A 26,481-nucleotide genomic window follows, 5' to 3' on the forward strand; every position below is an offset into this window, starting at 1 on the left:
AGTCTGCATGATAAAAGTTCTCGTAACAAAAATACAAGGCCTTTCACAACTAGAAATCCTTGTAGAAAACTTTATATTACGCATATTAGGCATATTAAAGGTTAAGGTCTAATTAAGCTTTATGATGCAAATACACAATAAAACAGGCTCACAATAATTACACAAATTGTGCATAAGGAAGAACAGGTATTTGCCTGTTTCGTATAGATCGATAACCTCTATAGAACAATCAAAATGACCAGTCAGGTGCAAATACATTATCTGTTCTGCATTAAAGAGACACAGTGTGGGAATCTTTAAAGGTCCTTTTCCTTCTCTTACAGCCAAGGTTGAATCTTTACTGATCTTTGCTTCTCACGAAACTGGTTCCCTTTAATCCAGGGAAACAGGCAGCCTCAGTTCCTTGGAAAAGCAAAGCTTACAGCTCCAGGGATGGGCAGAGGGCAAGATCACAATCTCCTGGTAGATCTCCGGGTGATTTGCATTGAATTGGCAAAGCATATCTGACTCCCAATGGCTTAATAAGAGGAACAGCAAAATAACTCTTCCACCACCACCCTAAATTATACTGCTGAACTTAAGGAGAAGAGGGATAACCGGAAGGATTGTGGGCTCAATTCAATTCTGACACTTAGAACAAATCCCTGAGCTTAAAACTCTTTCCTTCTAAGTACACCAGGCTCCAGCGGCTGGATCCCAGGGATACTTGTAAAAAAGAAAATAGATCCTGGAAGCCCTAAAGTCTGCCAGCCTCTGGTCTCTACGTTTTCATCCAGGGAGAGAGCAAGATAAGGAAGGGAAGGGAAGAAGAGAATGGAAGTAAAGAAAAGAAAAGGAGGCTTTGCGTTGTTTTCCAAAAGAGCAACCTTCAGTTGGAGAAAAAGGCTCAGCTGTCGTCTGATTGAGCCATCTGCCAGTAGGTGGCAAAGGTGTGTTCACGTGCACTCTGCCAGTGTCTTGCGTCCTGTCCCACAGATGCAAGCAAACACCTTGCATAAGAACACACCCAACCCTAGTAGACCCAGAGCCCAGGCAAAGTGTGACCTGAAGCACCCTCCTTTCCTTCAGCGTAACGCCCCCCACCCCCACAAGAACCCTACCCTCTAGCCCATGTCCAAAGGGGCCTTCTTTTGGCTTCTTGCATACATCAATGGCCTGCACTGCAGCCATACCAGGGACGTTTCCACAACCTGCTGACAAGACACCCAGAAACCCCATGGAAGAAGACCGGGAATAAGGGACATCCTGGAGGAAAGTGGAGGTCAGAGGGGCAGCCGGGCTTCAGCGGGGGATGGCGTAGAACTTGTACAGGGGTGGTATGTTCCCTATGCCGGTCGCAATCGGTGAGAGGTCAAGTTGCTCCGGAGGGCAGGTGGGTTGGAAGGTGAAGCGCTGCAGAAGTGTGGTGAAGAACAGGAACATCTCTACGCGAGCCAACGATTCTCCGAGGCACACGCGTTTCCCTGAGGGTTGAGATTGAGGGGAGGGGAGGACAAAGGGGGAGCCCCATCAGCCTCAGGGACAAGAGCTATAAGACCGCTGTGGATGAGAAGGGAGCCACACCAGAGGACGTGGGCCGGAGCGGCTTTGACGGGCTCTGCCTCCTGATACACAGTCTTCATTTCTAGACTTCAAGATTTCACACACTACGCTGGATCAAGGTTTCTGTAGAGTTTACCTTTCCCCTTTCTCTGAGGTGGAAGCACACAGCTCTGTGTGTGTGTGTGTGTGTGTGTGTGTGTGTGTGTGTGTGTGTGTGTGAGAGAGAGAGAGAGAGAGAGAGAGAGAGAGAGAGAGAGAGAGAGAGAGAGAGAATATTTTTTTAACATTTGAACTTGCCCTGCCAGTGCAGTCCATATTTCCTGTGTTGGTGACGGGGAGGCTGTGTTTGGGAGAGTTTGGCTTATTGACAGCATTGCAATGAGGTTCACTCTTAATGTTGCAGGTTAGGGGTGAATCTGAGGCTATGATCACATGAGGAACATCCACTTGTTGGCTTTCCAGCCCAAAATCCTCCCTCCTTCCCTCACTCACCTACACACACACACCCACATTTTAATCCAACACTCAATTGCCTGCAGAAGACTTGTGTTCCATTAATGGGCACAGATATGGGATTTCTAAAGTTTGTTGTGTTTTTTAAAGATCAGGAGATCTTTAAAAATAAGATCTGGGTTAAGAAAAACAATATTCCCCCAAGTTTTTTAAATACTTCTCGCTGGCTGTTTTGTATTGCTTTTATGATTTCGTTGATTATTATTATTATTGCTTATATCCCACCTATATAAAAAGTAACCCAGGCAGCGTACAAAGTTAAAAACAATTTAAACAAGATAAAACAATCAATACGACAATGCAGCATAAAAGAAATATGTAACGGACAGCAATAAGATTCTAAAAAGGGAAGGCCTGCCGGAATAATAACATCTCTAATGCCTGCTTAAAGACATTCAAAGAAGTCAGCTCCTACCTTTGCTGGTTACAATAATGAAGGAAAGGAAGAAAGGAATGAAGCAACAAAGGTACACATCAAGCCTCCATTCTTGGGTTCAAAATAGGCTTTTCTGTGTAGATCTTAGAAAACATGTCAGTTGCACACCTGTGACGAATATTTGCCCCAGGAGTCTTTGCACTGTAGTTTAAGCATCTTGCAAGATTCTTGCCCCAGCTTGCATAATAGACTACCTTGCAAATCCTAAATATACGTTTAGGAGCTGGGGAAAGTGCAGAAAAGGGCAAGTGAAAGGATCAAGGGGCTGGAGCATCTCCTTTATGAGGGAAGGTTACAACAGCTGGGCTTGTTTTGCTTGGAAAAAAGGAAGGAAAGGGGGGAGAACTGATAGAGGTGGACAAAATGATGCACAGTGTGGAGAATGTGGAGGAGTCATTTTTCTCCTTCTCTCGTAATACTAGAACCTGGTTAAGTGTAGAATTGTCCATATGTTCTTTGGTTTTATAACATATTCTGGGAAATGTTAAGATTGCTTGAAATGTTAAAGTAAAACATGAAAAAAAAATGCCTGATCTCAAAGTCCTATATAAACAATTTCTGTGAGCCAACAGCAGGAATTCCATGAAGGTACCATTTCCTGATTGCACTTTAGTTTTTGAGAAATGGAACAGGATATATTAACTGCTGATCCATGATCAATCTAAACACAAAAATCTGATTGCATGGAATCCCTAGGCAAGGATAAATTCATCACGCCCCCCCCCCCCCCCGCACATGGACGACTCCTCTTCAAACTGAGCTTCCCTCAATAGTGAGGAAAAATAATGCACTGGCCATAATGGATTCTTCTTGTACCCGGCACCACCCCATTCCACCGTAACGTCCCGCCCTTGTGAACACACTGCTACCAGAGCTCCCCCTTGCTATGAAGAGAACAAGTCAGCAAATGCATCCAGCAACACGCCCCCACGCCGCCGCCCCCACGCCAGCCTTGCTAGCACCCAAGAGAGAACTCACCAGCAGAGAAGGGCATGAAACCGTCGCGCCGTCGGAACTCTCCCTTCTCATCCAAGAAGTTGGTGGGGTCAAACATTTCAGGGTTCTTGAATTGGGTTGGATCCTTATGGACGGAGTAAAGGAAAGTAATAATATTGGTGCCCTGTGGAGAAAGGGAGGCAGGAAGCAAGCTGGTGAGACCAAAACTGTACCAGGCGCTAGACTGTTATATTAGCAAACCATATCAACTTTTAGTCAGTGGGTGCATTCCCAGCACAGGGCAACTCATGATGGAAGACAAAGCACCCGATGGTCTGTCGGGTGTAGATGGTGCACCCGACAGACCATTGGGGTTGGTATGGGTTGCTTCCTGCCTCGTTTCCCCTCAGTCCTTCACCAGGCTCTGCCCAGCAACTCAGGAGAGTTGGGTCTACTGCCTGGTCTACTGCCAAGCCCCCCATTCCTGCTCTGATTGCAATTCTAATCTCACCCAGAGCCCCGTCTTTCATCTTTATTTTCATTTCATTTTATTTTGCACAAAAACGGCACTGGTTACGGGGAAGGAATCACATCTTCCCAGCCTTGTGGAATGAGTGCAGATTGTCACCCTCTTTTTTTAAAAAAAATAAAAAAATAAATAGCCAGTTATTCGCAGTTGTGCACTTGCACAACTGCAGCTGTCCAAAATACAAAGTCTTGCCTTGGCTGCAGCCTTGTATATGCTGCAGTTGTCCAACACACAAGGTAACAATCGAGGCTACACTTTATAGAGGCTGTTTTGGCAGCTTTGTACTGTTGACCAGTGGGGAAATGGGGTGTAAGTGACTCCATAGCCAGGGGATCTCCAGGGTTCAATGCATTACCCTGAACCGTGGGGATGCCCTGCTAAGAATTCCCACTTGCCCGAGTCTCCAGCATCCCCCTTTTTCACTCCCAAGCACACAAATTGCTTCTACTGAGACAGCTGCCAAACTAGAAGTGGTTCCTGTGCTTGGGAGCGAAAAGGAGGGAGGTGGGGCACGTTTCTATGAAAAAGGGGGCTGCAGTGGTGGAGAAGCCACGATGGGGGAAGGAGCCCTGCGATGGTTCAAACACCCCCCCCCCTAACTCACCATGGATTGTTTCAGACAACAAGCCATCGTGGGTTGGTGGGTTGTGCAAACTCAGTCACTCTGTCTACTCATCCCTCAATACATGTCTTCACCCACTCACCCACCCATCCAGTCTATAAATCCTTTTGTTACTCTATCCTTCATTTGCCCAACTGGTGGTTTTTTAAATATATTTATCTTTCTCAGTCAACTTCCTTCCAGGAGAATTAATAAGATGTTCTGGGTCGGAGCGGCTTCTTCAGTGTGCACCTTATCCCTTGGCGTTTACTAATGAGTGATGTTAATGAATTGGTACACCTGAAGAACTGCTTTCCTGAAGAAGTTGTGGGTGGCAAAGAAGAACTGAAACCGGATTCCTGTAAATCTTTCACATCGTTGCTTATCTTTCTTTCATCTCATTCATGCTTCGTTGTCATCTTTTGGTTGCCTACATGTCCAGTACATGTGGTTTTTGAGTGCCTGTGTAATTACCTTGTTTTACACTTAGTCAGCTTTGCCTCTTGCTACGTAATTTGTCAGGTTGTAGTACATCATTTCTCAATTGCAGTGCTTGGCTTATCCTGCCTGCCCTTTTCATCACCTATTACAAGGTTGCTCTTCTAAACTTTTGTGCAGTGTGAAGAAGTACTTCATTTAATCTCCCACCAATCAGCTTCATGGGGTGACGCCATTGGGTTCTAGCCTTTGCAAGAGGGGAAGAAAAATGTCTCCGGACTTAGCTAGACGAAAGGTTATCCCGGGCTGATACCCGGTCGCCCCTGTGCATCCAGATAACCCTCCCTTGCCCCAGGATAATGGGCACCACTTTTGGCCCGGTATTTCCAGCGGTCTTGGGCTGAGCCCGAGACCGCGAGCGGGTAGACTGTTCCGCCACTTTTCCCGGCTAGCGCAATTACTCGCGAGTAGCCAGGAGAAGCTGCAGATGAGGTGCAGCGTTCCTCAGGAGCACTGCGGCCATCAGGGCTAGGGTGGGGGGGACGGGGAAAGCAATTAAATTTTTAAAAAGCCACTTGCCTGAGCGCACGAGCGTTCGTGTGCATCGCCCCTTTAAGAAAAGAAAAATGGCGGACGCGACGGGGTCCTTTCTTGACCTCGTCGTGCCTGACGTGTAGACTACATCGAGAGCCCACGATAGTTGCATGGCAGGCTCTCCCCTCCTCACCACCGGACTATCAGGTAGGTCTAGCAAAGGCCTCCCTCTCCACATTCTCTGCACCAGGCATGATTTTGTAACCTCTTTCATGTTTCCCCTTACTCACACTTTTTCTAGGCTAAACAGTTCAAACATTGGAATCCAGAGCATCAGCTTTTAGAGAGAAAGGGGGCGCTCCAACTCATCCTACTCATTTATTTTTTCTTTACACGATTCCTACATTCACGTTTGCCAGGGTTAAAATCCGGCAGCGGTGCTGGTGTCACTGGAATCACCACCGGCACCTCAGAAGCAGTCACTCCACCCAAACATCATGAAATGGCACCCAGGTGGATCTATCTCCAAGCAGAACTATGGATCAAGTGAACTAAACGGTCTTAAAGCATTTCTTAAACTGAAGTCACTGTGTGAATGTGGCCAGTACATATTGGGCGAGTCCAAATCCCATCACCAATCGCACTAAAGTACGTTCTCCATCCGCCCTCGTCTTGGAAACGCAGTGCTTGTCTTCCACCGTACGAAGTAGGCCGAGGCCTGGATTCTCAAGTACCTTAGGAAGCAAGTAGCCACGGAAGTTGGTATCTCTTATAACAGCATGGGGGGCCCCAAGGGGAGCGACGTCAATGAACCTCTGGATCTCATGGATCACGGCATCGGTGTATGGCATCTGGCCCCGATCTGCCATTGTTGGGCTGCGGTGTGAGCCAATGACTCGGCCGATCTCATCTTGGACCTTGGCTGAGAACAAAGGAAGGACAAGAGTGGGACATGGATGGAGGGAGCAGCACACCGAGAAGGGCTGTGGCTCAGGGTGGAAGATCTGTTTTGCAGGGGGTACAAATGGAAGATGACGGCATCTGGACACACACAGACGGGTGCGCGGAGCAGCCCAAGGGCACAATAGATGCCTTAAGGAGCTTCCTACTTATATGACTAAGGCAGTTTTCTATCTCACCTGCTATCTCATGGTACTTCATGAGGACAAGGATTCCGTAGCGGAGGGTGGTGCTCACGGTCTCAGTGCCCGCAAAGAAAAGGTTGTGGGTGGACATGACCAGAGAGTCCATGTGGAAGTAGCTGCAAGCGTTGCCCTTTTCCTGCAGACACACGCATGCATGCACAGGGCATGATTAAGCCACGCAGGTAGAAGGTGTGCGTTTGTTATCCCTGGGGGGAATCCGCACGTCGTACCGAGATCGCTTCTAAGCGACCCCAGTGCGGCGTGAAAGCGATCGTGTAACTTGCCTTTGGAAGAGCCGACGAAGAGACGTCTTTCCCGCCGCCACTGCCACCACCCACAGACCTCCTCCCCGACCGGCGAGGAGAGCTCGGCTGAAGAAGGCGGGGTTGAGAGCGGAAGAAGCTCTCCACCCCGCCTTCTTCCCCCAAGCTCTCCGTCCCAGCCGGCGAGGAGGGAGTTGGGTGGCGGCGGCGGGAAAGACATCTCTTCGTCGGCTCTTCCAAAGGCAAGTTACACAATCGCTTTCACGCCGCACTGAGGTCGCTTAGAAGCGATCTCGGTACGACGTGCGGATTCCCCCCTGGTCCCCAGTAAGCGGACAAGCCTCTGAATGTGTACTCATGAGTAAGCAGGACTGATAGCATCCCTCAAACCAAACTCCGGCATCTCTGCCCAGAAGTAAACCACTGCAGGGAATGTCTCAGGCAGGTAGGACTAAATCACTCACCAGCTTCCTCAAAGGGACCAGGAAAAACAGGGGTGGGGAGAAATCAAAGGTAAGAGGGGAGGGATTTAAAAGGGAGGCTTCCACTGACAAAGGCATCCCAGGCTGGATCAGGGCCACTTTAAGCCAGTGGCAGGAGGTTCCCCACCTCTGCCCTAGGCCATAGCTAGACCTAAGGTTTATCCCTGGATCGTCCAGGGGTCAAACCTGTTCATCTAGGTGACACACAGGGGATCCAGGGCTCAGGCGGGGGCGAACCCTGGATGATCCCAGGACCTAGTGGAAAAGGTTATGTGAGGGCAACCAGGAGAATCAGGGGTCTGGAAACAAAGCCCTATGAAGAGAGACTGAAACAACTGGGCATGTTTAGCCTGGAGAAGAGAAGATTCATAGAATCAAAGAATAGCAGAGTTGGAAGGGCCATCAAGTCCAACCCCCTGGAGGGGAGACATGATAGCAGTCTTCAAATACTTAAAGAGTATTTGTCACACAGAGGAGGGCCAGGATCTCTTCTTGATCCTCCCAGAGTGCAGGACACGGAATAAGGGGCTCAAGTGACAGGAATCCACCTTAAAGCATCCCTGACAGATGGTTTATCCCTAACTGTTAGAGCAGTGCGACAGTGAAATCAGTTACCTAGGGAGGTTGTGGGCTCTCCTACACTAGAGGCATTCAAGAGGCAGCTGGACAACTAACTGTCAGGGATGCTTTAGGGTGGATTCCTGCATTAAGCAGGGGGTTGGACTCGATGGCCTTGCAGGCCTCTTCTAACTCTGCTATTCTATGATTCTTTGTTAACTTTCTTTTACAACTAACGTAGGGCTCTAAAAATCCTTGGGTAGAATCATAATATGTGTACACAATTCTGAACCTTTAATTATCTTATATTTTGGCTTGTGTGGTGATCACAAGCTTTTGCAGGGCAGGAAGATAAGCTTTTGCAAAGAACATTTGGCAATTGTGGAACGAAGCCAAGTCACTTATGAGTGGTAAAAGGCACAAATCCTTTCTTAAAAACATTTGCTATGGCAATTAAAGAAACACTTAGAACTACTAAAGTAACAATTATCAAAATTACAGCTACATAATCTTCACACACATGTAAGATAACTTTAGTGTCTTTTAAATGTTGAGCTGAGTACTCAGGCTGCTCCGTGTTGGTTTCTTTGCCTATGTTGCTGGTGGCTTCCGGTGCACCAGAAGGCAGATGAACTTTGCTTTGCCTGTGTCCTTCTGGCACAGGGGAGGCTTTATTTTAGAACAATGTGTCCATTTATCTGTCTATAATAATTTCACTTACAAGTACGAAGCAGCAAGGGCTTTTTAACTTCTGGGGTCCTACTTTTAAGCAGGTAGGCTGGAACAAGCAGGGCTCTTCTAACGACAATCTCTGGAAAGGTGCAGGTAACGATGGAGCAGGAAAAGAGAAAACTGCAGGGCAATTACATATTCTTGGAATAAAACATTTCCCAATTCCTATTTAATTCTTTCTTGTTCCCCCACTAAAAACTGAGAGGAAAAGCCAAACATTAGTTCAAAATGAAACAATTTAAGACTTTTTCTGACTTTAACAATGCAATTGGAAATACATCCACCCATTTCAAGGAAATTTCTAATTTGCTAGGGTCTCTTTTCAGGGTCCTATTAACTCTATCTGCCTTCCAGACTGGAATCTTCATGAGATGCCAGCCTATTTTTAGGACAAAAGTGCCATATTCTACACTACCTAAGAAGTAAAATAGCTTTCTAGATCTGATTTTATGGTTTCAGGCCTGAACAAAACAGTAGGTGTTCAGAAAAAACCTGAACAAAAACAAGTAGGCGTTCAAAAAAACTTTTACATTTCAACAAAGTCAATCTGGATTCTTAAAAAAAAATAACAAGTCCATGTCTGCAGAGGCTTCTCTTTTGATGCATTTACAAATGAGGCCAGTAAAAACAATTCACTGACCATTTATATTCCTTGGCTGATCATGGTTCTCAAAAAAGTCTTTCAGTCATTGAAGAGTCTGATCAATGTCCATCTTGTGAGGTCTTTAAACACCTGGTCTTTAAACAGGGAGGTCATGATGATTCTTGGCACATCAGGGGTAACAAATCCCATCTTTCTGGGTTCTCGAAAACTTTGAGTTATTGTGCTAATTCCAAGTCTTCTTTTTCATAAGGTGGATTCAAATACTGAGAAATGGGCTAGCTCCAATTATGGCAGCTCGCTTGTAGACAAATTAGCCAATTCTTTTGGCAACATCAGGGCTTTTAACAGATCAACTGTTAATTCTCCATGGGTCACTGCTCCATGGGCAGTCACAAATCTTCTTTCTTTCCAAATCTGTCCATGTGATATTTTGAATCAGTAAATATAGTCTTTTGCCTGAAACAAGCATCAGGGCTTCTGTGCATACTACGAGTTCAGCTGCTTGTTATACAATTGTAGCTGGATCCATCAGTAAACAACTTGAGGTCATCATATAGGTCTGGGCGAGGTTTGGTGCCAAGTTGCAAGACTTCAAGGCATTCATTCTCTGGAACTTCTTCTTTTCTTTGTAGTTCAGGTATCAACGTGGCAGGATTCAATGAGGCAAGCCTTGGGTCCACGAGGAGGTTGATCTCATATCTGGACTGGCAGGCAGGGTTCAGGTGTCAGCTTCTTCTACTGTACTCCACTGGTCTGTGCCACGTTTTTGGCACAGCACACTTGAGGCTGGTAGTGCAAACACAGTAATGCAAGCTGGAGTTTTTAATTGCTTTAATCATTTCACAAGTCCATTTTTAAAAAGCAATAGCTGTATTCTTCTTCTGGCTTCTAATTTCAAAGGATACTGATGCAAGAACACAGGGGTGCTTTTAGACTTCAATTGTAGTTGCATTTAGGGCTCAGGCTCAGGGCTCAAAGCATTTCAAAAGTTCTATTAGGCCAAAGTTAGAATATCTCTGCCCCCCCAAAAAAAAGAGCCACTGGGCAATTTTCAGAACACAACGTTCAAAACACACACAAAAATATAGCAATTCAGTATTTCCAATCTTCATCAGCAGAGGATGCAAGATTGTCCATTCACTAACTTTTTCAAGGCAGGGCTTCTTCACCCCACTTTTCCTTCTGGTCAAAAACCATGCCACGTACACTAACCTTCAAACACTTTCCTTTTTCTTCTTTTTTCTACATTTCAACTTCTCATCTTCTATTCACATACTTTACTCTTCTTCAAATCAACTTCACTTCAAATCATCATCTTTTCAAAACAACCAAAACAACCTTTTTAAAAGTCTTTCAAACTATCTCTTCTGCACAGCCTTCTCTCTCTCTCTCTCTCTCCCCACTTTCAGCAACATACTTTTCTTTCTCCCATCTTGGCAAAATGGTTGGCAAAACTATTTGTGCTTACAAGGTTAACTCAGGCAGTGAATCTTCAAAGCTATGGAAGACATTTCTTCCGTGAAAATGGGGTTCTATTTTCTAATTATCTGAGGTTTGTGAAAGACAAAATACACAAAGTCTTCAAAATCTAAAACAAAAACTTTCACTGAAAATAAAACTGCTTATCTCTAGCTGCTAAGCATAGGAGAAGCAAAAAAACACTAGGGAGGAGAAGGAAAACAAAAACTTCAAATTTCTTTCACTTGGGCCGGGTGGAAAACACAAACTGACAATTTTTTTCTTTTCACTTTAACACAACACCAACTTTTCTGTAATTCACATTCCAACACTAAAGGGCGATCCTTTGAGAGGTACATTTACTCAATTACATTTCTATGTTTGCAAATTGATTCCAATGACACAGCTGAAATTAACTCTGGATCAAGTTCAAAAAAAAATCCACAAGGGGCAATCTAACATAAAAAAGACATCCATTCACAGTCACAAACATTTTTAACTCATTGTTACACTGTTACAGTTTCAAAATCTCTTTTTCAATTTCAATGAAAGCTTTCCCAACGACAACAACTTTAACCAATGGGCTCGGGGACTCTTTTCCAATACGGACTATAAGCTTCCCATTTCTGAGGTCAATTGTGAACACCCACTCCCTCCATTTCCCGTCAGGGTCCATGGGATTAAAGGTTTCACTCACCAAATAGCCGTCTCCCGTCTTCGCCCTTTCTAATCACGTCTGATTGCAAATTGTTGTTGCCTGTTCCCTTCCATCTGTCGGGTGGAGTCGATTTTGTAACCTTGGCTCGAATGGTCCCGTCAATTCGGTCTCCATGTCTGCACAGTGCATGTCAACCTACTAGAGGCAAGAGAAATCTCTCTTGGCGATCGCTCCTCAATCTAGGCTCCACTGGCAGGCATGAATCCGTCTTGGGGTAGATCCGAGTCAGGCGCCATTTGTTAGATCAATGTTCTTTTCACCCAAGGACGAGATCCAAACAGCTCTTAAGCACGACTCCACCATTCCAGCGACAGAGGGTTCAAAAGCGCTTTATTGATTAGTAATCAAGGCCTGGTCTCTTCAAAGGGAGCAATCAGAGAAAAGACATAGGGAATATGGTACAGTATTAAAGCTTTCAAGGGGCAGGGCCCAGTAGCAGCATTAACCAATCAGAACATAACACTGAGGCATAGCTAATTATGCTAAACAGTCCTGTAAACAATACCTTTGGCCTGACAGTAAGTTACAGAGAGTTAACTTCGACACAGACAGCTGGAGCCAGGACTCTTGTTTATATTAGTAATCAAGGATGCAAGGACGCACACAAGGAGACATTCTCATACAGGGCATTATGACATTTTGCTTGGTGTGCAATGGAGATTTTACAGTTTCCTGTTAAAAATGGAGGTGGTTCTGCTAACACTTTTGTATGTGATTTTTGTTGGAATGGTCTATTGACTGCAATAAACTGTTGTTGTTGTAATCACATCTATACCATACAATAAATCATTATCAATTTCACACACTATAATGCATATTCTGCTCCAGAATGATATCCTCATATAAAGCTCGGCTTCCAAACAGCCCCGTCAGCCAGGGCCGGCGACAGACTATTTTGCGCCCTAGGCAGGCACGCTGTACTAAAGCCGCCCTGCACCTGCTCTGACACTGGGGTTGGGGGGCGGGGGGGGGGTGGCTTCAGAATGGCACGTCCGGGCATGCCATACTGAAGCCGCCCCCGCCCCCCGTGCTCGCTTCTGGCTTCGAAGCCAGGACGCTGGGGTTGGGGGGCGGGGTGCAGGCTTCAAAGCGGCGCGCCCAGATGTGGCTTCCGGGCGCGCCGTTCTTAAGTCGCCACCCCCGAACCCCAGCATCCTAGGAGAGCAACTTCCAGGTGCACCGTTTGGCGCCCTCCTTTGCTTGGCGCTCTAGGCCACCGCCTGAGCTGGCTCTATGGCAGCACTGGCCCTGCCATCAGCCTTATCTGTATGAATTTACATAACTTCATTGTCAGCATCCCCCAAAATGTTATCATCTTGCCTACCCACAAGTGGCTTAAATTCAGAGCAGAGTAATAAAAAAACCCCACTGCAAACATGTTTCGTAACAATTTTTTTTTAACTGATAGTCATGACTCAGCTTTGCCTTTTGCTCACTGTTGTTTGCTTCCCAACAATGCTCAAAGACATGACCCAGATGTATTTTTTGACTAATGTTGTTGACAAATGGTTTATATCGCTTCAATCCATGTGCTTTCTTCTTCTTCTTCTCCTTCTCCTTCTTCTTCTTCTTCTTCTTCAACTATCGACACACTTACATACATTCAGTTCAGGGCTGAGAAAAATCCTTACATAAGGAATCCAATCTAGCTGCTTAAATTCTTCAGCAGAGCCGAGAACAGATTAACTGAGCAAAAGGTTGTGCAAAATGGGCTGAAACGGCAGCTTCCAAAAGACGTAAGTCAACCAAACTCACCAGACTCACATTACTAGGTGGGACAAATATAAAAAGCTCCAAATGTTGCACCAAAACCATGTTCCGATAAGTCTGTATTGCATAAGTTCCAAATATTGCTCAAACTTACTCATGTACACTATACTCATGGAATAGTAAGTCTGTTCCACTATTCCTGCTGTGGGCAATGAAGACAATACTTGCTCCTGACGTAAAAACTAGAGTGTCCATTTCCCCCTGACACGCACACACCTAGAAAAGATAACGGGGCGCACAAGGCAAGGAGGGGGGAGTGGCCAGATGCCCCCAATAAAGAACTCCATTTACCCCCATGCAAGCAACACTTTCCCAGCCCTCTAGCCTTGTCAGCTCCAAAGAACACGGATTGAGTTAATCCCATCCAATCCAGACCTCACCATATAGGGGAAAGATTAAGTGCAGGTATGCAGGACAAAGGACTTCTGAGAGCAGGTATTTCACACTGATGGCCAGATGTGTGTCCCCCCACAACTCTAGCGCCACCTAACTTCAGGTAAACATTGCTTAACTGCCGGGACAACACCATAGGTCAGTTTCAAATGAAACTAACCAATCAAGCCCGGCCAAGTCCTTTGGACTGCCCCCTAGTCACAACACCAATAGGAGAAGGGCTACAGGCGCAAAGCACACCTGGGAAAGCACATGGCGATGGCAGCTGAGTAATCCCAGCTTCTAAATGAGGTAAGTCAACCAAACTTTCTGACCACTGCTTGGAAGTATATAAGCCCGGGGTGACTCTGAATTAACAGTGTGAGCGAGAAGAGTCACCTTATTCTCGAGAATAAACTTTTGGAGCCCAACGCCTTGTCTGTGATCTTTCGCGAGTGTCTCAATATTGGACTTTGGCACACTCGGATTTGGCATAATTTATGCAACGCTCCCTCTGAATCACTTCTAAAGTGTAATTTTAGCACACAGTACTGGTACCTCTTTGTTCTGAAACAAGAAGGGGACACCCTGTCTCTTTCAAAACCAGCAGACCTTTTGACACCCTTAGTGGATGGAGGAGCAAACTGCAGCCATCCTCAAATTAAAGTTGTCTATTATTAAACTAGCCAAAGTTATATTTGTCCAGCTGAAAGCAATAGCAGCATGTCAGCTTAATCTTCCCCTGTGAGTGTAAGTCAGATAGTAGAAAGTTAAATTGTATGGAAGGTTTTAAACTGGAACACTTCACGCTCTTTATTTTCATTTGATTCAATATAGTGTGTTAATTTCTTGACAAGGATGTAAAGGAAACAGGCATTCTGACATTCTAAATTGCCAATTGCAGAGAATGACTGTACTTAAAATCATAATTTCACAGTTTTGGAAACTGGCACTCCAAGGCTCTGAACAGGAGTAGCAAACAAGCAACTAACTCTGTTAGAAACTGGGCTCAGCGACACCAAGCAAGATATTGCACTATGAAACCGGTATATAAAAGGCAGGAGCCACACGACTTCTTTATAGTGGTACTGAAGTGCACTGCAAGCTCTACACTACTGCTTTATAGTGGTACTGAAGTGCACTGCAAGCTCTACACTACTGCTTTATAGTGGTACTGAAGTGCACTGGAAGCTCTACACTACTGCTTTATAGTGGTACTGAAGTGCACTCCCCAAAGGAGGAAAAATAGGGGCACCTCGTTGCCAGAAGTAAGTAGCGTCTGGTAGGAATGTGCAGTGTTGCCAAGTCTACCTTGTTTTAAAAGACCTTTTCTTCCTAGTATGAAACCCCCCTCAACTGATTTCCAGCACACTCCTAGTCAAAGGTAATCAGAAGAACGCCCACTGAGCCCAATGGCACTTATTCCCAGTTAAGTGTGTATAGGATTGCAGTCTTAATGTATATAACATACATAGACTAACATTAAAGTCAGGTAAGAGTCATCCCCCTCGCCACTCGCTGGGAATGCTGGGAAGTGTAGTCCTGAACATTCATTGCTGGAAAGCTGAAGGCCCTTGGGAGAATGGCAACCCACCAGATGTGACAGGCGGTGGGGGCAGAAGGAAAGCAATGGCGCTTCAACCAGGTTAGGAGAGAGAATTGGGACTCTCTTGGTGACCAAACCATAGGAGCGGAGAGATCAGCTTCGGCGTGGGATCATCGAGAGCTGGTATTGGCCAGGCTGCTTGGTGAAGCTGCTGACAGCTGGCGCCAGGCTGATCTCACCCGGGGGCACCAGGGAAGTGAGGGTGAAGTTCTGCAGGACGGTGGTGAAGAAGAGGAAGAGTTCCATGCGTGCCATTCCCTCGCCCAGGCACATGCGCTTCCCTGCCGAAAGAGAGACAAGAGCGGTGAAGGCTGGAACAGCTGACTGAGTGATTGGTTGATTGATTGAGTGATTGATTGACTTGCCCAGTCCTCGGCCTCAGTAAATCATCTTACCATCTAACCCGCTTGGGAAGTTCCACCAATTTGGGACTATGTTAAGATTGCAAAACGTGAGCAGGATCCAACTGAGCGGAGGAACAGTTAGGAGTCAACAGTCAACGTTGGAAAAGGTGGGAGGACTCAGGGTTGCCAGTGGCCAGGGAAAGGAACCCTGCCAGGCCTGCTCTTGTGCCTTGAATGGCAGCTGGATCTGCAGAGGTCTGGGAGGTCTCATCGCCAGCTAAACCAGCAGGCCAAGCTGCTGATGAAGGCACAACTAGCGTGGCAGATTGATAAGCTGGCAACCCAGCCCTTCTCCCACACGATCCATGGGAGTTTCAGTCAGTGCTGAAACTCTCTGACCCACACTTGACACACACCTGCTGAGAAGGGCATGAAGGCGTCCAGCTTCTGAAAGCGGCCGTGGCTGTCCAGGAATCTCCCGGGGTCAAACTCCTCGGGGTTGGAGTGCTGCTCCGGGTCGTAGTGCACGGTGCTGAGCACAGGATAGATGTAGGTCCCCTGGCAAAGAGGGAGGGGACCAGAGGTTGGGGAGAGGCGGGAGGGATGGGAGCAAAAGGAAAAGGTGGCAGGCAGGGCTGCACAAAGGGTGGAGCTCCAAGTGGTCAAGCTGTATCCACCACTGCAACATCACCCCGAAGAAAGCTGCTCCATTTGAATGTATCCTGGATACATGTGACCGTATAGTGTGAGAGTCTACTTTGATCCATTCTTCATTATTTCAATTTCTACTTCTACTTCATTATAGTGAGCATTTGTGTAGATGTGCCCAAAAGAGGCTATCACTAGTCCATAAGCCTCTCCCACAGCAGTTATTGGTTGAGCTACTGTGATGTCACCAAATGCGCCTGCATCTTCTAGGTCAGTGGTGATGGGGAGGGATCCTACACGGTTGTGAGGAAGGGGAAAGGACAGAGGAAATTCTTACTGAAGCTGGTGGAGAGAAAGAAGGAGTTGTGCGGTGAAGGGGGTGCGGCTGGGTGAAAAAGCAGAGGGCTGGAGGAGGCAAGCACTTACAGGATCAAGAAGTGCTGCGGGGTCCTCACCCAGGGCCTAGGCCAGGAGCGCTTGCCAAGGACTGTGGCAAGGAGAACTAAATTTCACTTATGGGTTATATTGTGTAACCTCTTCTGATGTTGTGGGACACAATGAGCCTGATTAACCATGCACAAGCAACTCACAAATACACCCATGGTATTGAAGACCTGGCTCTAATATTACTGGCCTCAGGTTTAGGTGCAGATCTATAGCACGCACATTATGCAAACATTCCTGTAGTACTGTGAACATACGCCTTGCTTTAGAATGCCTGGTTTGGTGTTTCCTTGCAATACTCTTTTGACGCAGACAAACTGGAGCGTGTTCAGAGGAAGGCAACCAGGATGATCAGGGATCTGGAAACAAAGCCCTATGAAGAGAGACTGAAAGAACTGGGCATGTTGAGCCTGGAGAAGAGAAGATTGAGGGGAAACATGATAGCACTCTTCAAAGACTTGAAAGGTTCTCACACAGAGGAGGTCCAGGATCCCTTCTTGATCCTCCCAGAGTGCAGGACACGGAATAACGGGCTCAAGTTAAAGGAAGCCAGATTCCGACTGGACATCAGGAAAAACTTCCTGACAGTTAGAGCAGTAGAACCAGTTACCTAGGGAGGTTGTGGGCTCTCCCACACTAGAGGCATTCAAGAGGCAGCTGTCAGGTAGGCTTTAGGGTGGATTCCTGCATTGAGCAGGGGGTTGGACTCGATGGCCTTATAGGCCCCTTCAACTCTACTATTCTATGATTCTATGACTCTACTATTCTATGATTCTATGACTCTATGTAAGATGCCGATGTTACAGATGGGGAACTGAGTCCTGAGAATGAGCAGCTTGCAACCTAATATATCTGCATTTGCAGTCTGATGAATTCCAGCTCACCTCCCCCCTCCCCACCCAAGAATCTCTTGCCAGCCATGTTGAGGTCAAACAGACTGGATCCCACTCTCTCCATTCCCGATGCGATGTGCCTTGGGAATCCTACCTTAGGGATGACGTATCCCCTGAACAGGGTGTCTTGTGTCACAGCGTGTGGAAGGTTCATGGGTAGGATGTCGCTGAATCTCTGGATCTCATGCAGCACAGCCTCCATATAGGGCATTTTATTCCTGTCCTCGCAGGTTGGGATTCGATCTTGCCCGATCACCCGATCAATTTCCTCATGGAGTTTTTCTTGAGGAAGGGATGACAGCAATTACACTCCTTCCCAACGTTAGGACAGATCAATTCTCTCTTGACCCCCTTTTTACCAGACTTTAGCTGGTGGACACGGAGCAGACTGGCTGGTGTATTTTGGATTTGAAACTTAGTTTTTAGTTGGGGGACTGGAATTTTCCATTTCTTTTTTAAACCCACCAAGGCGAAAACAGCAACCACATGGCAGTTCATGCGGTGCTGAAAAACTCATACTATGCATTTGTCCTGAGGACATAGCATTTCTTCCCAATGTCACAACCTCAATGTTGCTTCTTCCATACTCTAAGGGGAAAGAGCCACCTGGTGGCACCAGCTGTTGTCAGACATACCGTGAACCATCTGTATGTGCACACTGGAAGCCCCTCTATGAAAAAATACACATGGAAAGTGGGAAAAATCCCCCTAACAGCTGTACTGTTGTTGTTCATCATCAAACAGGTCTGTACGTGTGGGCGCTCAAATGTCCTCCAGCTGGCATTTCTTGTAGCGGTTCCCCCTTCTCCCCTTACCTTGTATCTCCGGGTACTTCAGCAAGATGAGGAATCCACATCTCAGGGTGGTACCGATTGTCTCTGTCCCAGCAAAGAATAAATTGAATGTGGACATGATCAAATTCTCCATGCAAAATTCAGAACACGGGTTGTGTTTCTCCTGCCAAGAGACAAGAGGAAGGTGTCACAAGTTGGTGTCACGTCTTCCTAGTGGCTGGTGGGGCACAAGGTCCACTCATTACCTCCTCCATCTTCACTAAGAAACAGTCGATGTAATTCTGCGGGGCGCTGGGATCCAGCGAGGCCTGCTGCATCTTGATCCTTTCCCTGATGAAGCTGATAATCGCCTGGGAGCATCTGCTGCCTGCATGGTGCGTTCCAGGGATCTTCTCCATGATCTCCGGGAAGATATTGTACAGCTGAGGTTTCATAGGGTGGGAGTGAGAGTGGAGACAAAGAGATCAGGTCAGTGTACTTTCAGCTTTCTTCACCATGTGTATCCTATAAATTCAGCTTTCTTCACCACGTGCATCCTGTAAATTCAAATTCCCAAACAGCGTGACTCTTGACCTCCTAAGTAGTATACTTTTTCAGACATGTGCACTGTGTTGTGTTTCTCAGAACACTCCTGCTTTCAATGGGAGGCAAATGACGAGGCTTGCTAAATAATCTACAAAGCTTTTATTTTATGATCTTTTTAAAAATGGGTTGTGATGCTGATTGAGCCCTGTAACCTCACAACCAAGAATGCTCCTCCGACTGTGTTTGGAGGCCAGATTCAACCAGCTCTGGGCTGGATCACAGGGATTATTTAGCAGAAGTGTGGTCAGCTGGTGAGCCAAATCCTGTGCCGGGCTCAGCAAGTCTCTCTCTCTCTCTCTCTCTCTCTCTCTCTCTCTCTCTCTCTCTCTCTCTCTCTCTCCCCCCCTTCCCATCACCCTACGTTGTTGGGCCTGGGCATGGAAGGAGTGAGTGAGACAGAGCATGCAAACAGTATGGAGGGGAAACCCAGGAATTGGGGGCATTTCCCTGCCACCCTCACCGCAGCCTGAGGTGTGCTGGTGACGCGGACCCGCTCTGTGATCAGCTTGTTCAGCCGGAGGAATTTCTTGTCATTGTACTCAAAGCGATTCCCAAACACGATGGAGCAGATGATGTTGGAGACAGCACGACTGACAATGAAGGTGGGGTCAAAGGGTTTTCCTGGTGGAGAAACAGAGAGGAAGCCGAGTGTACACACACCACTGGCTTCTATACCCATTTTACACCCATTTACAGGCTCTTTAGCTGATGCTCTAATTTTGCTTCTGTGTCTAATGAGCACTTTCAGTGAGTTGTTTTTAAAAGCAGGGAAAGTATGGTATTTAATTGTAAAACCAAAAGAAAGCACTTTTTAAAACTTGTGCATATGCACTAATTCACTATACCACAGTGCCACTTAGAGGTTGGTCACTGGGACATCTAGGGGTGACCACATCACACCAGTCTTAAAATCTCTTCACTGGCTGCCAATTAGTTTCCGGGCGAAGTATAAAGTGTTGGTTATCACCTTTAAAGCCCTACACGGTTCGGGTCCAGGCTACCTGCGGGATCGCCTTCTCCCGTACAATCCGCCCCACACACTCAGGTCCTCTGGGAAGAATCTACTTCAGGATGCCAAAATTAGGCTGACAACTATCACCCAGAGGACCTTCTCTTCTGCTGCTCCCAGACTGTGGAATGGCCCACCGGAGGAGACTCGTCAACTTGACAGTCTTTTAGAGTTCAAGAAAGCTATCAAGACTGATCTCTTCCGGCAGGCCTCTCCAGTAGAATTTTAGGATACTTTTAGGATGCTTTTAGGACGCTTTTAGGATGTTTTTAACAGTGTATGCTATGTTTTTAATCAGTATTTTATGTATTTTATGATTGCTGTTGTTCCCCGCCTCGATCCAATCGGAGAGGCGGGTAAGAATAAATTATTATTATTATTATTATTATTATTATTATTATTATTATTATTATTCCGCTGTACCACAATGCCACTACAATGCCTTATGTAGTGTAAAAGCAGGAAAGGAAGTGCTCTTCATGTAGTGTTTGGATTTTATTTCTGTGACAAAACCAAAAATACAGTGGATTAATAGTTCTTAAAATGGTGGCGTCCCCTGACAACGCTCATAGTTTGGCAAAGGTGCTCAGTCCAGAGCCGGATCTACACTAGTCTTATAACATTGCTAGTGTCCCTTTCTAACGTGGTTCTCTGTATCGGTTCTCTGTAGCTGTAACGTTACTGCAGGGCACATAGTTCAATCCTTTCGTTGCTGGGTTTGCTCCGCCCACTGCCTGCCTCATTCCTAGCCAGCAGAGCAGGGCAAGTCATAAGCACACACAAATCCCTCCCTCCCCAAACATCTTAACACAAGTCTCAGGAAATTGCCTAAATGCATAAGAGCCAGCTACTTTGCTGAAGCTAAGCAGTGTCAGATCTGGTCAGGGTTTGGATGGGAAACCAAATTGGAAAGTTTTAGCAGCAGCCGCATTTAAGCCCTGCTGGTCATGAGTTTTGGACTTTGGACCCTTGTTAATTTTCCTGCAGGGAGCTACAGCTCCTTTGCAAAGAGGGGGGAAATGTTTTTTAAAAAATCATAAAAAATCAACCGATGACCCAATTTGATTCAAATTTTAAGGGAGGATGCATGGGAGTACTTCACACTAAAAGCAGATTCTAAGGTGGAAAACTTCTGAGTCCTTTGCATACAATTGTCACTGATTGCACAGCTTTAGGGCTCTTCAGATGCTCTTGTGTTCTTCTGTCCTTTGCCTCAAGCAGCAAAATGTCTTGAGCCAGCCCTGAGCTAGACCTACACTACTGCTTTGCAGCGGTATTAAAATGCATTGATTACGGTTGAGGCACATTACCCATTCCAGATACCACCTTCATAGTCTTATCTCTTGCTTTTTCTTCCACATTATCCAGACTGCAACAACAAATGGCATTGTGTGTCCTTCAAGGTATAAATGCACACGATGGATGTAGCATTACCAAGATGGGGTCGTAATGATTTGACATCAGGTGTAGATCTGGCCCTGCCTGACCCATGAGCCAGTCTCAGTCCATCGGTCTGTCTGTCTGTCTGTCTGCAGCTGTGCTACAGCAGGGGTGGAGAAGCGTCGCCCGGAAGCAACCCTTACCTTCTTCCTTTGGGCAATTCAAGAATCTTTCCCCTGAGTGCCAGACCAGGCTTCTATGCTACATTCTTTGCCAAAAGGAAATAAAGGGGAAACAGGCTGAACCCACGCAGTGCTGACTGGGGAATCATAGAGTTGGGAGGGGCCTACAAGGCCGTCAAGTCCAACCCCCTGCTCAATGCAGGAATCCACCCTAAAGCATCCCCGACAGATGGCTTTGGAGTTTGCTTCAGTTTGTTAACCTGCTCCTCTTGCTACCCTCCTCTTGCTCAACAGTTGGGGTGAATCAATGGAGCAATGGTGGCAAACGCAAGCCAGGGTCTTGCAGGCCAGCTGGGCAACCTCTACCAAGGCCTACCTTCCGTTCCATGGAGCTCCTCTACCAGGCACCGGGCCTCCTCTTGGATTCGCTCCTCGATGGATCGTTTCCCCATCCCGAAATTCCGCAAGGTGCTGAGAGAGAACCTGCGAAGCAGCCTCCACCGATCACCGTGGGCGAACACAACGCCTGGGCAAACGGAGGCAGGAGGACAACGACTCAGTGGGCCTCATGCAAAAGGGCGGAGGAATCCCAAGGCGCCACTGAGCTGCTTAGTATTAAACCAACGGGAGCAAACATTGTGAGGACTCACTTAAATTAACAGTGTGTGTGTGTGTGTGTGTGTGAGTGAGTGTGAGTGTGTGTGTGTGTGTGTGTGTGTGTGTGTGTGAGAGAGAGAGAGAGAGAGAGAGAGAGAGAGAGAGAGAGAGAGGCCGTTTCTACACCTGCCTTCTTATCCGGGATCGTCCCAGGATCATTCCTGTGCATCCAAATGACACACTGGGGATCCCAGGAGCAAGCAGAGACGATCCCTCCATTTTCCTGAGATAATCCTTAGGTGTAGAAAGGGGCAGAGAGAGAGAGAGAGAGAGAGAGAGAAACACTTTCCCTGCACATATTATCTCTTCAATATTCATTGTTCTAAAACCTAGGAAGATTAATGGGTTATGTTTTCCAGGGACATCTTGCAGTGAAATGTTCCCATTTTCAGACCCCCAGCTTACAGGATGGAGTTCTTTTGCCCCTCGATATTGTAATCACGGCAACAACTTGGTTAAAACTATTCTTTACCACCACTGCAAGTTCCATCTCGCCCAGCCTTCTGCTTTTTCGCAAAACACCCTTCCACACCATCGCCTTCAACGCTTCACGGGGGAACAGAAGGGCCTGGCTTGTCACACCACTGTGCTCGTACCAAGAATTTTTGTGAACTGCCCAGAGAGCTTTGGGTACGGGATGGCACAGAAACGGAATGAACGAATGGATCACTTTGCAAGTCCCCTCCCTTCATAAGCACACAGTATTGCAGGCCCCTTCTCTGCCACATTCATTAATTTCGCAATAGCCTGAGATGAAGAGGTAGGAGGGTAATAGTTCCTTTCGTTAAAGATATGTAAGGGACGCATAATTCATTTTTCTTTTCTTTATTTTATATTAATATCCTGCCTTTTCCCCTCTTTCAGGGTTGTTCACATGGTCCGCCTCCTCTCCATTTTATCCTCACAACAACAACCCTGTGAGGTAGATTAGGCTGAGAGTCAGTGACGGGCTCACCTGTGAGTTTCATGGCCAAGTGGGGACTAGAACCCAAGACTCCTGAGTCCCTGCCCAACGCCCCAACCCCTGCGTCACCCTCACGCTCTGTAAAGAATTGTCTTCCAATATGCTATCAACTGTCCTAAACATAGCTCAGCACCTGCATATGTGCAATAACGACAGGATGGGGTCCCTGCATGGTGCCTTAGCAGTCATGCACATACATTTATTTACATGTGTGCTAGAGACAAGATGCTTCCAGCTCCCCACATCTAGAACCCCACGCCCACCCTGGGTGGGAGCTGAACTCTGAAAAATGCCACGGCTGGCAACTCATTCTAAGAAAACACATTAGGGAGGCATTGCTGAGAGAAGGCAAGAATGGAGAACGGGGGGGGGGGGGCATGATCTTCCAGGGACGCATTGCAGCTGCTTGCCCTGCTATTTCTATTCGGGTGTGTGCTGGAGAGCTGTGGGACAAAAAAAAAAAAATGTTGCCAACGACTGATTACATTCCGGAGCACTATTTCCACACACGGAATTTCCACGCCGCCCTCTGATACCAAATGTGCCTAGAATTGACATGCATTTCCTAAAGAACCCCTGTCTTGTCCCCAGGCAGATGACAGGTTAATTTCCAGAGAACTGAAGGCCGTTTGAAAGAGGTGGGGGTGGGTGGGGGTGGGGGTGGCGATTGTGAAAGTGGTTGGCCAGACGTTTGCAAAAGAGGCACCCAAATGAAAGTTGGGTGTGCCGACACCCTGGGGAATGAAGGAGCCTCTCCCAAACCAATTTCAATTGGCTCTCTCCAACGAAAACTGTGGCAAACAGGAGTTGCATTCCGAAGGCAGAGCCTTGGGGCAGGACATCTCCCCGCCCCACGGCAAGAGAGCTGGGCGATGCTCAACCCTTCCTTTTTTCGCACAGGGAGGGGCCCCTCACCATGTTCATTGAATTCCTTGGAGAAGGACGGGATCTGCCCGCGGCCACTGAATTCTTCTGCCTGGTCCACCAGGGCCTCCTTCACCACTTTGTAGCTGCACAAGACCACGACCCGCCGCAGCCCCAGGTAGACGGTGAACACCGGGCCGTACACCTCGCTCATCTGCGAAGAGAAAGCCACGCGTCCCCTTGCAGGTGCCCCAGAGGAAGCATGTCCTGCAGCGGCCCTGGGAGGTGGGGGGAGGTGCAGAGTGGGAATCAATTTGTTTTATTGATTGATTTGATCTGATTTATCTCCTGCCTTTCCGCCTTAAAAAAATGGTGGGCATGGAAGAATAAAACCAAGATTAATACAAGCATTTTATTAAAACAATAACAGAATCAATAAATTAAAGGCACAAACACAGTAATAAAAGAAATAAACAGCAAGCAAAGTTTTTAACTGCTTACACAAATTTGAAAACAAACAAACATGTGAATTTGGGGTGGGGGTGGGGGTGGGGGAACAACCCCAGCAGTGAATAGCGTTATATTTAGGACTGGCTGTGCATGCATATTGGGGGGCGATTGTAAAGTCCTGAATGGCAATTCAATTATCAATGTAATTTGGTTATCAGCAACTCTTCAGATTTCTTTAAAAGTCAAAAACGTATATTAAAAATTTAGGAATTCAAAAGTCAAGTTTGAAGTTCTCCGCCCCCCCGCCCCCGCAGCTGCCCAAATATGTACAAAATTCTGCCTCTGCTTTAAAAAAAGAAAAGAACACCTCCCTTGGGGCTCCTGCACTCATTGGCACAGGTTAGGGTGATCCTATGGAAAGGAGGACACAGCTCCTATATCTTCAACAGTTTTAATAGAAAAGGGAATTTCAGCAGGTGTCCTTTGTATGCATGTCAAAGGCCACAATCTGGGTTTGGAGGTGTGTCAACCGGTTCTGGATGGGGTTCCACTCCCCCTGAAAGACTGTGTTTGCAGCTTGGGGATGCTTCTGGATCCGTCTCTCCAAATGACAGCCCAGATAGATGCGACAGCCAGGAGTGCCTACTATCAGCTTCGGCTGATACGCCAGCTGTGCCCCTTCCTAGAGTCAGAAGACTTAGACGGTTGTGCACGCGCTGGTAACTTCAATACTCGACTTCTGCAGTGCGCTCCACATAGGACTACCTTTGTGCCTAGTCCGGAAACTTCAACTAGTTCAAAATATGGCAGCCAGGCTGGTCACCGGTACACCTAGGGGTGACCACATTACACCAGTTTTAAAATCTCTTCACTGGCTGCCAATTAGTTTCCGAGCAAAGTATAAAGTGTTGGTTATCACCTTTAAAGCCCTAAATGTTTGGGTCCAGGCTACCTGCGGGATCGCCTTCTCCCATACAATCCGCCCCACACACACAGGTCCTCTGGGAAAAATCTACTTCAGCTAGCAAAAACTAGATTAACAACTGTTACCCAGAGGACCTTCTCTTCTGCTGCTCCCAGACTGTGGAATGGCCTGCTGGAGGAGACTCGTCAACTTAACAGTCTACTAGCACTCAAGAAAGCTATAAAGACTGATCTCTTCTGGCAGACCTATCCAGTGGAATTTTAAGATGTTTTAAAAATCTTTTTAGGATGTTTTTTAGGATGTTTTGAACAATGTATATTATGTTTTCATTGAGTATTATGTATTTTATCATTTATTGTTCCACGCCTCGATCAAAATGGAGAGGCGGGTAAGAAATAAATTTGATGATGATGATGATGATGATGATGATGATGATGATGATGATGCAGCACCTGGTGAAATTCCCTCTTCATCACAACAGTTAAAGCTGCAGGAGCCCTGCCCTCCTTTGTATCTGTCCACTTGAGTTATAGGAATCAAGACTCACCTTCACCAGGGACTTGACAATATCCTTTCGGTCCAGTTGGAAAAAATTCCCCAGGATGGGCAGTGGGGTGGGCCCCGGGGGCAGGCGGAGGCCTCTGCCCTCTTTGCGCCCCCATGTCAAGGCGAGGAGGATGCAACAGACACAGAGGAGCAGCAGAACTGAAACAGAGAGCAGATCCATGGGGGCCGCGAGTCCTTCTCCTCTGCCCCCTTGGCTGCTAGGAGGGGTTCACAGGCGCAGCGGGTTTTATAAGGGCTGAGAGCTTAAGGCCGTGGGCTCTCACGACACTTTCCGCACTGGTTATCTGGTAACTACTTTCCTCGTGCCTTTTTTGGCTGTGCCTCTGACCGTTTTCCAAGCCAAGAAGGCTCAACTATAGGTCACGTTTTCAAGGGGAAAGTTGATTCACTACCTATCAGGGGTTACATTATAACTATAGAAAGGCTATTTGGGTTAGAAATTAACTCTAACCCAATTGTAGCAAATGCTGCCAAGGACAAGAGAAAAGATATTAAAGAGACTCACTAAGATTAAAAAGCAGCTTTAAAAAACAACAAT

At 46.7% G+C, this 26,481-nt stretch overlaps 1 protein-coding gene across 1 annotated transcript; it reads right to left on the bottom strand.

The window, feature by feature from the left end:
• Positions 1-56: 56 nt before the first annotated feature.
• Positions 57-26,103, bottom strand: LOC134408225 (cytochrome P450 2G1-like). Its single transcript, XM_063140418.1, has 9 exons — positions 25,924-26,103; positions 24,053-24,215; positions 21,893-22,042; positions 19,406-19,566; positions 18,606-18,782; positions 6,669-6,810; positions 6,264-6,451; positions 3,470-3,611; positions 57-1,463 (listed from the first exon to the last, which is right to left on the bottom strand). The coding sequence occupies exons 1-9, from the start codon at positions 26,101-26,103 to the stop codon at positions 1,282-1,284; spliced, it is 1,485 nt and encodes a 494-aa protein (XP_062996488.1). The 3' UTR covers positions 57-1,281.
• Positions 26,104-26,481: the final 378 nt, after the last annotated feature.

This window comes from Elgaria multicarinata, chromosome 13, assembly GCF_023053635.1.
Source record: "Elgaria multicarinata webbii isolate HBS135686 ecotype San Diego chromosome 13, rElgMul1.1.pri, whole genome shotgun sequence".
NCBI classification, from domain to species: Eukaryota; Metazoa; Chordata; class Lepidosauria; order Squamata; family Anguidae; genus Elgaria; species Elgaria multicarinata.

Bases quoted from the DNA above. Each gene is read 5' to 3' on its own strand.
- LOC134408225 (XM_063140418.1), bottom strand. From the start codon at position 26,103: ATGGATCTGCTCTCTGTTTCAGTTCTGCTGCTCCTCTGTGTCTGTTGC. The intron at 3,612-6,263 runs GTACTTGAGAAT...CTTTCTCCACAG, and splicing joins GTGGCTACTTGCTTCCTAAG to GGCACCAATATTATTACTTT. The intron at 1,464-3,469 runs GTGAGTTCTCTC...CTCAACCCTCAG, and splicing joins TTTCATGCCCTTCTCTGCTG to GGAAACGCGTGTGCCTCGGA.